This window comes from Crotalus tigris, unplaced genomic scaffold, assembly GCF_016545835.1.
Source record: "Crotalus tigris isolate CLP2741 ecotype Arizona unplaced genomic scaffold, ASM1654583v1 scf7180000021179.819088, whole genome shotgun sequence".
In the NCBI taxonomy this organism is placed as follows: Eukaryota; Metazoa; Chordata; class Lepidosauria; order Squamata; family Viperidae; genus Crotalus; species Crotalus tigris.
Window position 1 is genome coordinate 12,467 of NW_024098385.1, and position 14,735 is coordinate 27,201.

At 42.7% G+C, this 14,735-nt stretch overlaps 1 protein-coding gene across 1 annotated transcript in view; it reads left to right on the top strand.

The window, feature by feature from the left end:
• The window catches only part of MAP2K1 (mitogen-activated protein kinase kinase 1), a 34,588-nt gene that overhangs the window by 6,362 nt on the left and 13,491 nt on the right, over nucleotides 1–14,735 (top strand). Inside the window, exons 2-5 of the mRNA XM_039369621.1 lie at nucleotides 6,496–6,706; nucleotides 7,759–7,905; nucleotides 11,513–11,590; nucleotides 13,015–13,066. Of these exons, the coding sequence (XP_039225555.1) occupies nucleotides 6,496–6,706; nucleotides 7,759–7,905; nucleotides 11,513–11,590; nucleotides 13,015–13,066 (488 nt within the window). The remainder of the gene's footprint in view (nucleotides 1–6,495; nucleotides 6,707–7,758; nucleotides 7,906–11,512; nucleotides 11,591–13,014; nucleotides 13,067–14,735) is intronic.

The following is a 14,735-nucleotide window of genomic DNA, read 5'->3' on the forward strand; positions in this document are numbered from 1 at the left end:
TGGTGGTAGCTCTGTCCAGGAAGTAAAACTTAATGAATTCTTCCAGTTCTTCTACCAGGAATGGTTGCCACCCATGGCTTTCGAAAGTCCCCACCAAATTGCAACCATGGGTGGACCAGCAGCGAAGAATAATTTCTCCTTACAAATCGATCATGTTAAGGACAAAATAGGTCTTGCTATACCATGGCCGTGGAACAAATAAAACAAGGGCTTCTGTCAAGTTCTTGTTGTTCCATATGATAATATTGAGACAAAATGGCCAAGAGCAGGTCAGACTTTAAGACATGGAGTATTTTTTCCCAAATTTTGAATATATGAAACAGCTGTACCAAATTTGGAATCTTTTAAGATAGGGAAATTTACACACCCTATTGTCTTATTTTAAATATTAACCAAATAGTTGTGAGGAGTAACACATATAATCAAACATGGGATTATATGCAGGTGGTTCTTGTCTTACAATCTTTCTTTTAGTGACTGTTTGAAGTTACAGTGCCACTGAAAAAAGTGACTTATGACTGTTTTTCACACTTAGGATCCTTGCAGCATCCCCATGGTCACATGATCAAAATTTGGAGGCTTGGCAACTGGGATGTATTTATGGCGGTTGCAGCGTCCCAGGGTCATGGAATCACCTGTTGTGACCTGACAAGCAAAGTCAATGGGGAAGCCTGATTCACTTAACAACCGGGTTACTAACTTATTGAATGCAGTGATTTACTTAACAGCTATGGCAAGAAAGGTCGTAAAATGGGGCAAAATTCACTTAATATCTGTCTCACTTAGCAATGGAAATTTTGGGCTCAATTGTGGTCATAATGTGAGGACTACCTGCGTATAAGTCCAGTAAGCAGTTGAAGTGTGACTCTTCCCTCTGTCCACTACCTTTCATCACTCTTTGAACAAATTTACATTGGCGCAAGCGATGGGTCTCAAGTCTGATTGCAGACCATTTTCTGTAGAAAAAGTTGTATCTGGGAGATGAAGTGCAAAATTCTAAATTATTCTGCTGAGTTCCTATGCACTTTTGAGAAGGTAGGCAGTTAACAGTTCAATTTGCATGAGCAATTATTAGGAAGGTGGAGGAGAATTTTAGGGAGGGAGTGATTCTGGAGACAGACTAATACATTTTCAAGGTCAACATCTTTTTTTATCCATGACTGCTGAAGCAGAAAACAAAACAAAACATGATTGTTTTCCAAGCATAATATTGGAGCTTGAAACAGCTGTTCCCAGCCAGGCATTCTTCAGATGTTTGAGGATTCTGACTCCCAGAATGCTTAGCCATCTAGAAGAGATAGTTATGGATATTCTAAACCAGGGGTCTCCAAATTTGGCAATTTTAAGACTTGTGGACTTCAACTCCTAGAATTCCTCAACTCCCAGAATTCTGGGAGTAGAAGACCACAAGTCTTAAAGCTGCCAAGTTTGGAGATCCCTGTTCTAACACATCTGGCTGGGGAACAGTTTAAGGAAACAGAAAATATCCTTAACAAGAGAGATTATAATTGGGTTTGCATACTGTGCTAAATCAGAGTTCATTGACTTAATCACAATGGGCTGGATTTCCATAACACGTTAAGCCTCAAAGCCATAGTTTCCAACTAGAAGTGCAGTAGCACCATCATCACCCCTTCCATCAGGGCCAAATTATATTATGGCTTAAGACAGGATGTAAGTTCAGCCTGTCAAAGTAATGATTTGGAAATTAACCAGCTTGTATAATGTGAGATGAATGATGCAATATTAGGGATGACTCAGCAGAAGTCTGTATCTCTTTAAGAGCTTGAGTATAAAAGGGAAGACCTTGCTGGAGTCTCTCTCTCTTGTGCATTTGGCCGCTGTAATTGCTGTGTATTGGAGTTCCACGTGCATGTATCTTGTTTCTAGTGTATCTTGTAGATAGTGTAATATAAACCACCATTTAATGCAAAGCACTATTTACTGTATTTACTCCTGGGTTACTTCAGCGCAATAAGACTGTGCATGCTCTGACACAGCCTATTCCTCCATCTAACCCAGCCTGTTGAATTGTCTCCTTGGGCAGAGAACCAACTTTGCCGTTATCTGCTACTTGGTCCTTTTAAGAGAAGAAATTGATGGTGCTCGTGATTCAGAAATGCCAATGCAGATGACAACTGCAGACTGAGTTGAACGGAGGCAAGAGGCTTTGCTTTTCCTGCTGTCTCCCTGTTTCTGAGTCTGTCCAATTGTTGAATTAAAGAATTATCTATTTGGCAAGAATGAGAGCCAAAACAGCAGTCTGTTTAATTACTCTGCAATTCTCTTCTTGCACTTCTTGATTGTTGAAGAAGAAGCAAGTTAGTTTAGGTGGCCAAAAATCAGGAGTCTGGAGCACTTTTTCAGACTCAAAACAAAGACAGAAGCTCATGAAAGCTTATTAATTTCCATTGTTAGTTACTAAAATGCTATCAGAGAACCTAGAAATAAGAAGAAATATCTTAACAGTGAGAACAATTAACCAGTGGAACGGTTTGCCTTCAGAAGTCGTGGGCGCTCCATTACTGGAGGCTTTCAAGAAGAGACTGGACAGTCACTTGTCCGGAATGGTATAGGGTCTCCTGCTTGAGCAGGGAGTTGCACTAGAACAAGGGTCCCCAACCCCTGGTCTGTGGACTAGTACCGGGCCGCAGCATGCCAGCAACTGATCCACACAAACAATCAAAGCCCCATCCATGAGATGCAGGCAACAAACAAAACCACATATCCTCCGGTCCGCGAAAAGACCTCTCTCCATGGAACTTGTCCCTGGTGCCCCAAAGGTTGGGGACCTCTGCACTAGAAGACCTCCAAGGTCCCTTCCGACTCTGTTACTCTGTTATTCCTCCTGATGTCTGGCTCCTATTAAGCTGTGTGTTTTACCTTATTTCTGATCAAAGCGGCAACCTGATTTTAAGCAATGTGCTGCAGCTGCCAAAAAAGCTAATGCAATCCTGTGTTGCATCAACAGGGGATAGCTTCAAGATCACAGGAAGTAATAGTAGTGAGGCCACATTTGGAATACTGCATCCAGTTCTGGACACCAGAATACAAAAAAGATGCTGAGATCCTAGACAGTTCAGAGAAGAGCAACTAAGATGATAAGGCAGTCGTGGTGAACCTAGGGTGCCAGAGGCGGCACTCAGAGCCCTCTCTGTGGGCACGCTCGCCATCGCCCCAGTCCTAGGCCTTCAGCTGGGTTTAAAAAACCTTTTCGCTTTAGGCCTCTGCCGCCGTGTGCAAAAAAAAAAGGTTCAATCAATCAGTCAATTTCAACCTCGTGGGAAAAAAAAGATCTTGCAAAGTTGGAATTGATTGATTGAACTTTTTAGTCCCACCCAGTCTGCCGTTACCACTGCAGCCATGCCCACCCAATGGGCCACGCCCAACCAATTGGCCACACCCAGCCAATGGGCCACACCTACCCGGCACTCAATGCATAAGTGGGTTTTGGGTTGCAGTTTGGGCACTCGGTCTCTAAAAGGTTTGCCATCACTGTGATAAGGGATCTGGTGGCTAAATTGTATGACAAATGGTTGAGAGAACTAGGTATGTCTAGCCCAGTGATGGCGAACCTTTTAGAGACCGAGTGCCCAAACTGCAACCCAAAACCACTTATGCATCATCGGGTGCTGGGTGGGCGTGGCCCATTGGGTGGGGGTGGCTGCAGTGGTAACGGCAGACTGGGTAGGACTAAAAAGTTCAATCAATCAATTCCAATTTTACAAGATTTTTTTTCCCGCAAGAAATTGAAATTGATTGAACCTTTTTCTTTTTTTTTTTGCACACGGCGGCGGAGGCCTAAAGCGAAAAGGTTTTATAAAACCCAGCTGAAGGCCTAGGACTGGGGCGACGGTGCGCGTGCCCACAGAGAGGGCTCTGAGTGCAGCCTCTGGCACCCGTGCCATAGATTCACCACCACTGGTCTAGCCTATCAAAGAGAAAGATTAAGAGGGATATGATAACCACTTTCCAGTTCTTGAAGGGCTGTCACAGGGAAGAGGGAATCGATCTATTCTCCAAAGCCCCTGAGGGCAGGACAAGAAGCGATGGGTGGAAGTTTATCAAAGAGAGAAGCAACCTAGAAGTAAGGAGAAATTAAATCGGTGAAACAGCTTACCTACTGGGGTTGTGGGTGCTCCATCATTGGAGGTTTCCAAAAACAGACTGGACAACCATTTGATTGGAATGGTATAAGATCTCCTGCCTTGAACAGGGGGTTGGACTATGTTCTAAGCTTGATGTATGTGTAGACTTTGCCAATATATGTAATTTTGTGTATCTCAGATTGTGAAGTCCAGCATATGAGTAAACCTGGCCTTCCATTAATTGGGTTTCTTTCACTGGATAAATTTCCAGGTTTTGGGGTGTTCAACACAAGCAGTTGGCTGGAAAGGGGGCAAATTGCCAGCAGATGTCCTTTTGAAACACGAGCTGCATTCCACTCCTCTATTAAGGAAAAGAATCTTCCCCAGAGCAGGAAGTACATAATCCAGTTGCAGTGACAGTTGAAAATTTACTGTGGCATACTAATGCAAGATCTCTGTTGCTTCTAATGATAGCTTATTCACATTTTGGTTTGGGATTGTCAACCTAAAGACAAGGGATAGTCAAAACTGTTTTGTTTTTGTTTTTATTTTTAACAGCTTTTATTTTCAGCTGACGCTTGAGATACTACACAGTGCCTCTACTTTTTTACTTTTTTTCCAAAGGAGAATTTAAATTTTGTGACAATTGCCGTGTTCCATAGCTGTGTTCTAACCAAAACCCATATCTTGTGAGCGTGAAAATTGATTGCTTGCTGTTTTAAAAATTATCTGCTCACAAATCTGTTGCTGATGATGCGCAACTTTGAGTTGCAAACCATTTTCCTGCTGGATTTTTCATAAGCAATTTGCCATCTCCAGGAGCCTTGCTTAATATTGAGAATTGGCCAAGCCTAATCTTATAACATCTCTGCAAAATTCAAGGTGGAAGGTGTTAGACTAAGATGGATGTCAACTCATTTTTCTATCTTTTGATTAGCAAGGTTTAAAAGTGGTAGTTGGTTTTCCTGAATTCATTATACAAAATAGATTAGCAACTGCTTTCATCGCTGGCAAGATCTGCTGCAAGGGAAGTTTTTAAAGAACAGAATGGCTTTTATATCTCTCAGCTTAAAAACAGAGTCAGTTCACATTCAGAAACCATTTGCATCAACCTGAAAGAAGCCTAAGACAGTGTTCGTTAGCCTTAGCAACTTTAAGATGTTCCTCTGCATGGAACTCTGGGAAAAGAAGTCCTCCTACTTTGAAAAAAAGTGGTCTAAGAGAGGATGGATCTTTAGAACAAGAGGGGCAGCAACTCATGTCCTCTTCTTTTATACCTGTTTATTGTATTTTTGTTGTTGAGAGAAGAGAAATGATGAAGAAGTGGGGAGCATCCATGCAAAGTGTCAGTGGTTGTGTAACAGCTTGCAAATTGGTTCCGTTGAGTGCCTAAAACATTTCCACAGGATGGAAAGTACTATCTGTCTGCTGCAAATGGAATCTGAGAACATTTTCTATAGGGGAAATGATTGCTCACTGGGAACAAGACAGCTGTGTTGAATCAATAAATGCCAGAGGATGGAAAATGTTGTCTTCACTTTGAAAGTTAATTAACTATGCTTATGTGGTTGATATTATTTCTGCTGGATGGGTGTCCCATTAAAGTGTTCCATCTGTGCAGCAGGGAAGAACAGACACAGGAAAGATACACGTATGTGGATAGGGACATATCTGGAACATTGAGAACAGAAGTGGCGCACTTTCACAAAATGATTGTCGGTCATTAAATATCCATTTAATAGAAAGTCGAATTGGTTCTTCCCTTCCCAACAAAATCTCAGGAGATGTGTTATGGCATCTGAAGAATGTGCACCTTCCACCTCTTCTTTAGTAGGCTGTAAAGCTCCCTGGAGTGCATAGGGGCACTGCTGTCTTGCCCAATTTACTCACAGGGCGGTTGGACATAAAACTAGGAAAGATCTAGGAGAGATCGCTTTGTAGAGTGATTTCAAGAGAAAAAGATCAGGTCTACCTAACTGTGAAGCTCCAGTTAAACTGATTTATTGCTCAACAGTCTATGCACAAGAATCTTCTCAACTCATGGGTAGCACCTGCTTGGAGTTGGATAAAGGTCCATAGAATTCAAGAGTATTTGGACTTAGCTCACTTGTGGCTATGTTGGGATTCTAGGCTGATTCCTCTTTTGACTTCACCCCCAGGTTCTTCCATTCCTTCTCTTACAGGGGAGCCTTCAGACAAAAGGCAAGACACAAACACCATAAAAATTAGTAAGGGTAGTGGGTGACAGCAGAAACAACAAGGCAGCTTTGTCCTAATGCACATCAAAACTCTTCTTTTTTTTTCTTATGTGCTAGTTTCCTGTATCTTGAGGGAGAAGAGCTTGCCTGGGGTCTTGGCTCCTTTATCATTAATAGGAGTTTCTCCCTTCTCTCACTTGGGCCCACAGGACCAATTTGGAAGCCCTGCAGAAAAAATTGGAGGAGTTGGAACTGGATGAGCAGCAGCGGAAACGGCTGGAGGCCTTTTTAACCCAGAAGCAAAAAGTGGGGGAACTGAAGGATGACGACTTCGAAAAGATCAGCGAACTGGGCGCGGGCAACGGTGGTGTGGTCTTCAAAGTCTCACACAAGCCTTCTGGACTCATTATGGCCAGGAAGGTGAGTTTTGTTATTGGTTAAGTTCACATGTCTCACTAAGCCATGGTTTATTCAATCAGCTGCCATTTGCAGAAGCCATTTATCGGACGTGGACAATGTGATGTTCTGAGCACCAACATACCTCCAGATACCAGCCAGCTTCTCTGCTCACCTATTTTCTTTTTAAAATGTTTAATCAAAAGGTGAAGCCGCACAGGCATCAAAACTGCTGGGCTGGAGTCTGCCCTCAGCCGTGGAAAGTCATGTATCCGGTCACTTTCATAAAGCTCATGTCCCAAGCATAAGAAACTCTTAATGGCATAATTAGCAATTGTGTCACCTGCTAGCTTATTGCTGCTGTATCAAAATCTTACTTTTTCCTATTCTTCCATGAGCTCAGATAGCTAGAGATTCAAATGGGATACAGGTAGTCCTTGACTTACAACTCTTTATTTAACGCTGGCTCAAAGTGACTTACAACCTGTCCTTGGAATTAATGACTGTGGTACCACCCCACGGTCACCTGATTGCAAATTCAAGTACTCGCAGCCCAGATCTACAGTTACGAGAGTTGCAGTGTCTTTGGTCGTATGAATGTGATTTGGGAAGCTTCCCAGATGATTTCTGACAGACTCAACTTGAAAAGATGGATTTGCTTAATGACCATGCGATTCATTTAACAGCCACATGACTGGCTTGATGACCATGTCATAAAATTGGGTCTGGTCAGATGATGACTTGCATAATGATTGCATTTTTTTAGTGACTGAAATTCCAGTCCCAATTACGATCGTAAGTCAAGGAATGCCAGTATTCAGCCTTAGAATTTTGTCTGCCTCACTTAGGCAGACCAGGAAGGATGAAAGGCTTTCTTCCTCGGTAAATGAAGGCTGGCACAGGCACATCCAGGCTTTGTGGGTACAGCTGAGTAAAGATCGGAAGGGTGTTCCGGTTAGAGGGTTTGTCCTCTGCTCCGGCTCCCTTGGGCTCTCTATGGGCAGCATGGTGGGCTGGGCGTGGAAGTGGTGGGAAGAACCAAGGAGCAACCCACACAGTGACTGATTCTTTGGCAGTTGATTCATCTCGAGATCAAGCCGGCAATTCGCAACCAGATCATTCGGGAGCTCCAGGTCCTGCACGAATGCAACTCCCCTTACATCGTGGGGTTTTATGGAGCTTTTTACAGTGACGGCGAGATCAGCATCTGCATGGAGCACATGGTAATCTATCCTTTCTGCTTGGGGGGCTGTGTGGGGCCCGGTGGTGCTGGAGCCATTAAGGGCTAGGGGAGGTTAGAGAGTCAGAAGTTCCTATTTTCCCTCCCTCCTTCCATTTTCCTTCCTTCCTTCCTTCCTTCCTTCCCTCCATCCTTCTATTTTCCTTCCCTCCTTCTGTCCTCCATCCATCCATCCATCCTTCTATTTTCGTCCCTCCATTCATCCATCCTATTTTCCTCCCTCCCTTCCTCCATCCATCCATCCATCTATTTTTCTATTTGCCTTCCCTCCATTCATCCATACTTTCCTTTTTTCTCCCTCCCTCCCTTCCTCCTTCTATTTTGCTTCCTTCCTTCCTTCCTTCCTTCCTTCCTTCCTTCCTTCCTTCCTTCCTTCCTTCCTTCCTTCCTTCCTTCCTTCCTTCCTTTTAAAACCTTAATATGTCTGCCAGCTTCAGCAATGCAACTCTGCAGCATTTTTGTTCATTGCATGATTATACATTGCCCAAACAAAAAAAAACAACTACGGATATCAATTAAACCCAAAAATAATATCATAATTGTGATCAGAGACTCAAAGTTATAATATCCTCCAGACAGAATCATCCTAGCCTAATTGCCCAAGGAAATTGTACAGCTCTAATTTTTAGAGGGTTCATCTCAATGTGTTGGGAAAGCCAACAAAAGGCAGGTCAAGACTAAACTTAAAAAGAAAATCTAAAATCTAAAAAAAGGTTTCTGACCTTGAGAATTAGGATTAAAGTTCATTTTGTTTGATTAACACATGATTCCAAATGCAGTTTTAGGCTTTGCTGGCTCAGTTGCTCTTTTCAAGTCACTGGAGACCATCTGTTGGGGGCCTTGCCAGCCAGAAATTCTGCTTTTGCTCACAATGGCATATTAACAAAAATAAGCAGGTGTTGGCTGGGCTTGCTTGCCTCTGATGTCCTGCACTGAGTCAGGGCTCAAACAAGGCCATCTATCCGGACCCCAAAATGCACCCTCTCTGTAGCAGCATCTTCCCTCTGGACTGAGGTTGCCATAAGATTTAAAGCAGACATGTCAAACTCACGACGTCATGTGATATCACGCAACGTATCGGGACGGTTTTGCCATTGCCAGCAATGGGGTGGGAGTGGCTTCTGGATGACGTGTCTGGCCCACGGGCCAGCAGTTTGTAAATCATCCAAAATTGCTAGGAACCAGGCAGCATACAAATTTAATAAATTATTATTACTGTTATTACATCAAAAGTGGTTTTTATTTCCAAAAAGGCAACTGGACTGACTTTTTGAGGAAAAGAAGATGTTTCTGTTCCTATCCTGGAAGCTTCATCAGTTGTATTGGATGCTGTCTGGGGAATTCTGAGAGTTGACGTCCACATATTTTAAAGTTGCTAAGGTTGAAAAACACTGAACTAAAGAATTGGGGAGCTGACTGAGTCTGGCCCTATTTTATTGTAGGCAATATTTCTTGTTCCCATCTACTCCCACCTTCCTGTTTATTTTTTAAAAATGTTTGCTTCCTGCTCATAGAAACAAAAATCTCACTTTATTTTGGACATCTGTCAGCCTTGGTGCGGCCAGATGGAGCCCCCATGCTCTGTTTCTGTGCTTGGAGGTTAGTTGTGCCCTTCCTCGCTTCACTCTTGAAGAGAGACTGAACAATTCCATGTTGGGGAAGAAATTGCTTTGGGGCTCTGCAAAAAAAAAAAAAAAAAGCTTTTGGGGGTTTTTTGTTTGTTTTTTGTTTTGTTTTTTGGAGCCAGGTTTGCTGTGGAGGTAGTTTCATGCCCAAACACAGTTTTAATTGATCTCCCCCATTGGGCTGCTAATATTCCTTATGGGGTGGAAATTTAGCTTTGAACTCACAGAAAATTGAGACTTTTGGGAAAGAACCATCAAGAGATGAAGAGAGGGAGTGATGGTCCAGATGGGGCATAGTTTGTGTGATGAGAGGAGAAAGATAACACATCTACAACTGTTCCCTTGAAAACCTTTTAAGTATTGGAAGAGTGGACTAGCACTGATGATGTTACCAAGTTGGGCAATGAAATGTCTGCCAGAAACAGCCAAACTTAGAGAGCACCAAGGACCCCACAGTCCTCCTCCTCCCTCTTCCTCCTTCTCCATCACTTCCTGAACTCTGCAAACCCTGCTAGCAGGGTTACTAGGTTACCTAGTAATGAAATGTCTGCAGGAAAACCGCCAAGCTCAGAGAGCACCAAGGAGCCCTCGCATTGGAAGAGTGATAGCATATCTCCTCTTAGCCTTATTCTGGCCACACATACCCAGTTCCCTCATGTGATCTAGTCTCTAAGTTCTTCACCGCCTTTGTTGCTGTTCTCTTAACTCTTTCCAGTTGCTCAGCTTGTATGATGGCACTGTTATGACTAACTCTCAAGTATTCGCCCCATCCTCCCTTTCTACATCTAACTCTAAACAGCAGAAAAAGGTATGTTAAAAGTAAAGGGGGAAATAGCTGTTGTCTTTCACTTGTCAGAACATCGACATTCAGTGTCACAGCATTGACACCAGTATTCTGTCATACTGCTTGTCTTGCCCTCAGAAATTGCCAGTAGAATTCACCTCAACACCAATCTCTCATCTGTGTCAACTATGGGAAATTAAATATTCAGAAATGCTCACACTTGGAGAAGAAACATCAGACATATCTTGTGAGATGAGTTAGACAATTCCAGTGGTCCCTCACTAGGTGTGCTTCTGGATGTTGGGATGTATAATTCTCAGCCAGGATCGCCACAGTTGACGAACGCATTATGAGACGGCCAGAGAAACCCAAGTAAATTTTGCTGAACGTTACAGTTGATCTGGGGATTTGAAGCCAGATTTCTTATTGCACTGTATTGCTTCTTTTGGAGAAACCTGATATCAGTGGGATAAGATTAGAGCCTATTAGCAACTTTTGGCTTGCTCTTCAAATTATCTACACAGTGTGGGAATGTCTTTGTATCCTGAGTTTTAGTTGAAGAACTTGAAGACTAGAGTCTTGACATTACCAAAGGAGAGGACTGTCATGGTCCAGATAGATGAGGCGATTGCTTTCCTCAAAGAGCAATTTTAATGGTTACATAAAATATCAACATGAACATAGGTGAAACCAAGATTGGAAGTCCCCCCCCAAAAAGGTTACAAAGTAAAAGTTAAACTTCCCACCTACTAAATAATGTCATAAATCACATTCTTCAATTAACACCTTTGACAGGCTCTCTAACGGTAGTTCTAGCCCGCCAAACACTTGAGCAATATGAACTTGGTTCCCACAAGAAAGTTATTGTTATGACTGAAGGAAAAGAATGCGTCTTCCCTCCCCCCTTAGCTGTAGCAAGCCGAAAAACGAAGAAAGATGGCTGTAACTAAAGTAGTTTTGTAGGTTTGACAGTTTGGGAAAAGTTGGGTTGTAGAAACTTAGTTCAGCTTTATTTTTCCAGCCACGTGGCATTATTTCATGCTAATATTTATCTTTTTTTTTAGTTGAGTTTTATCAGCCAGATGTCAAGTTTGCATTTTCCTGGTTACTTTTGTCATATCCTCAACTCTTTGAGGATAAAATCGATTAAAGGCTCTGTGTGTTTGAACATTTCTTAATAGGATGGTGGATCCTTGGATCAAGTGTTGAAGAAGGCTGGCAGAATTCCGGAACAGATTCTTGGCAAAGTCAGCATTGCTGTAAGTATGTCGTCTGGGCGTGCAAAAAGTCAGATCCCAACATGGTTGGTGTCGCTGGGTAAAGATAAAGGGAGAGAGTGCTGAGAACAACTTTAAGGCAAAGAGAAGTGGGATTCCTCCTCCATCTCTTTTTCCTTCTTTCCTTCCTCCTCCCCCTCCCCCTCCTCCCTGCCCTCTTCCTTTCTTCTTCCCTCTTCCTTCCACCTCCTGTCTTCTCCCTTCCTCTTTCTCCTCCCTCCCTTCTTCCTTCTTTCCTTCTCCACCTCTCTTCTTATTCTTTCTCCTTCCCCTCTTCCTCCCTATTTCTTCTCCCTTCTTCCTTCCTGCTTCCATCTTCTTCTTCCTTCCTCCTACCTTCTTCTTCGTTATCTCTTCTTCTTTCTTCCTTCTTTTTCTTCCTCCTCTCTTCTTCTTTCCTCTTTCTCTCTTATTCCCTCCTCCACCCTTCCTTCCTTCCTTCCTCTTTCTTTCTTCTTCTTTCTTTTCCTTTAGAAATGAAGGTCTCAAATAAGGCTGCTATACAAGAGCAAAATCAGGGATACCCCCCCCCCTTGGGAAAGAAGGGACTCACATGTCTTTGGAAGAGCTCTGAATTATGACAAAAGACCGATCTGGATGGGTGAACATTTGTGGGTGCTGTTGCCAGAAGCTGAACCCGATGGTGTTTAACAACAGCTCTCCATTCCCTGGCACACAATATGGACTGGGGTCACATAGAGAGAAAAAAACAGAAAAAATAAGTGGAAAAGATTCTCTGTCTGTGTGCCTTTTTCTCTGCTTTCCATCTGTCATCATCAGCTGAAACAAAAAAAATAGCTTCCCAATTTTCCTAAATGTTTAATGTAGACAACCTGCCTCAATGTTCCTCAACCTTGTCGGCTTTAAAATGTGTGAACTTCAACTCCCACAATTCTGGGAGTGGAAATCCGTGCATCTTAAAGTTGACAAGATTGAGAAACATTGACCTGCCTCGTGGAAATTGCTTGAGCTGCAAACAATTTTTCTTTTTTTCATAAAAATGGTGGGCTTAGAGAAAATGATAACAGATGCCTGTGTCAAACTGGAAAATTCTACCAAGAAAAAGTTAATTTTGATCGTTTGTCCTGGGATTCCAGAGTCCATAAGCCAACATTAGAATCCATAGCTGTGCAGTTCTTTAGATTCAGTTGCAATAAGCCGCTTCCAGGTTTGTGGAGGGCAACTGCGTCGTCTGCAGGAAAAAGGTGGCTGCTTTAAAGAGACCCATATCTAAAATTATTTTTGAAGCACAAAAAAAATTCTGAGGAACAGTAAACTGGAGCATGATACCTGTTAGGTTGGGGTGTTTCCCACTCCCTTCTGTTAAGAAGAGATATTGTTAAGTTCCTTTGAAGGTTATCCAGTTGTATTGTTGTTTGCAATGAGTGCATTGTTTTGATCCACAGGTCATAAAGGGACTAACGTATTTGCGAGAAAAGCATAAGATCATGCACAGAGGTAGGTGATTTATGTTTCCTTTGAGCTGGTCCTCAGTGCAGCCAGTTTTTCTTCACTAGACATGTTTTGCTAAAATTGCAAGCAGGGGCATAGGTGGGGGATAGAAATGTCAACAAAATGAAGATTGCAGCTGTGACTATAAACTGAAACTCTACCCCAAAGGGCTTGACCCCGGATATGCTCCCTTGGCAAACCACCTGGGGATTGGTCCATCAAGGCTGCTGCATTTCCCTGGCTTGAAACCTGGGGAAATAAAGTAGTCCTTGACTTATGACCCCAATGAATCCAGAATTTCAGTTGTAAGTTATTGGCATAATTTGAGTTTTCATGTGACCAGACTCAGTAGTATATAATTAATAATTTTTATTTTGCGGTCACAGACCAAAATGCAAATGCAACAAAAGAAAACACAAGAAAAATATAATCACAAACAATTAACGCCAGAAGCCTTGACTAAAGGGAATTACAACGTTCTCCTCTAATAGTTACAGCTCTTAAAAGAAATTTAGAAACCTGAGAAGTAACATAGGAGGAGCCACCCCCTGGACAATATAAAACCAAATTACTAACATTAGAACCGGAGGGATCAATTCCAAGGAGAGGCAATAATTTAATTCTGGCTGTATTATACATAGGGCAGTTTAATAAGATATGCTCCACAGTTTCAACTTCAGCCCTATCACAGGGGCATAGTTGCTCACTAAACGGGAGCCTCTTGAATCGCCCATCGAATAGTGCTGAGGGCAAGACATTGGAACGGGCTAGGGAAAAGACTCTTCTATACTTGGAGACTCAGTAGTATGATTGTCTATACAATTGTTGCAAAGCAAGTCACTGGGGTTGTTAAGGAAATTGCATGGTCATTGAGTGAAGCATTTGGTTATTAAATGAATCCAGCATACCTAATGGGCTTTTTTTGCTGGAAAAATGGCAATAAACATCGCAAATCGTGGTCAGATCACCTTAGGACACTGCAGCTAGTTGTAAATGTGAGCCACTTGTCATGTGCCCAAAAGACAATCACGTGACTTTGGGAGCTGTGCAGCAGTCATAACTCTGAGAATGGGTTGTAAGTATGAGGGCAATTTGGAAATAAACCTCCATTTGGTTATCAATGACAGACATTCGCAGATACAGAACTTTTATTATACACATTAAAAAAACTAGATTACTTTTCGACATAATCGCCATTCAGACTGAGGCACTTGTCATAATGACTTACAAGGTTTGAAATTCCTTAGTAGTAGTCGCTTGGCACCAAATCTGGGCTATTGGGGAAGTAATCAAAAACAAAATGGAACTGCTTCAAAAGTTCTTGGGTGCGTCTAGCTGTGTGCAGATGAGCATTATCATGAATCAACAGTACACCGGAAGTGGTCATAGAAAATCCCGCCAAACGGGCTTCCGGTTTGCGATCGCGGTTCTGGCGGACGTGTGGACGATCACTCCCTCCACCATCTGGTTTTCTCCCACTGGGGGACCCTGAAAAGGGTCGGAAATTGCCCTGGAGGGGCGACAAGTGTGAAGAGGACTCCTGGGCAACCGCAGAAGGGCGGCAGCCCTCCCGTTTGATCCCGGGTAACTCTTTGAACTGACGGGGAAAAAATCGGCCATGTTAATGGCCCATCACCAAGTCGCTACCAGCCGAGGCCCAAAATTACTAACAAGT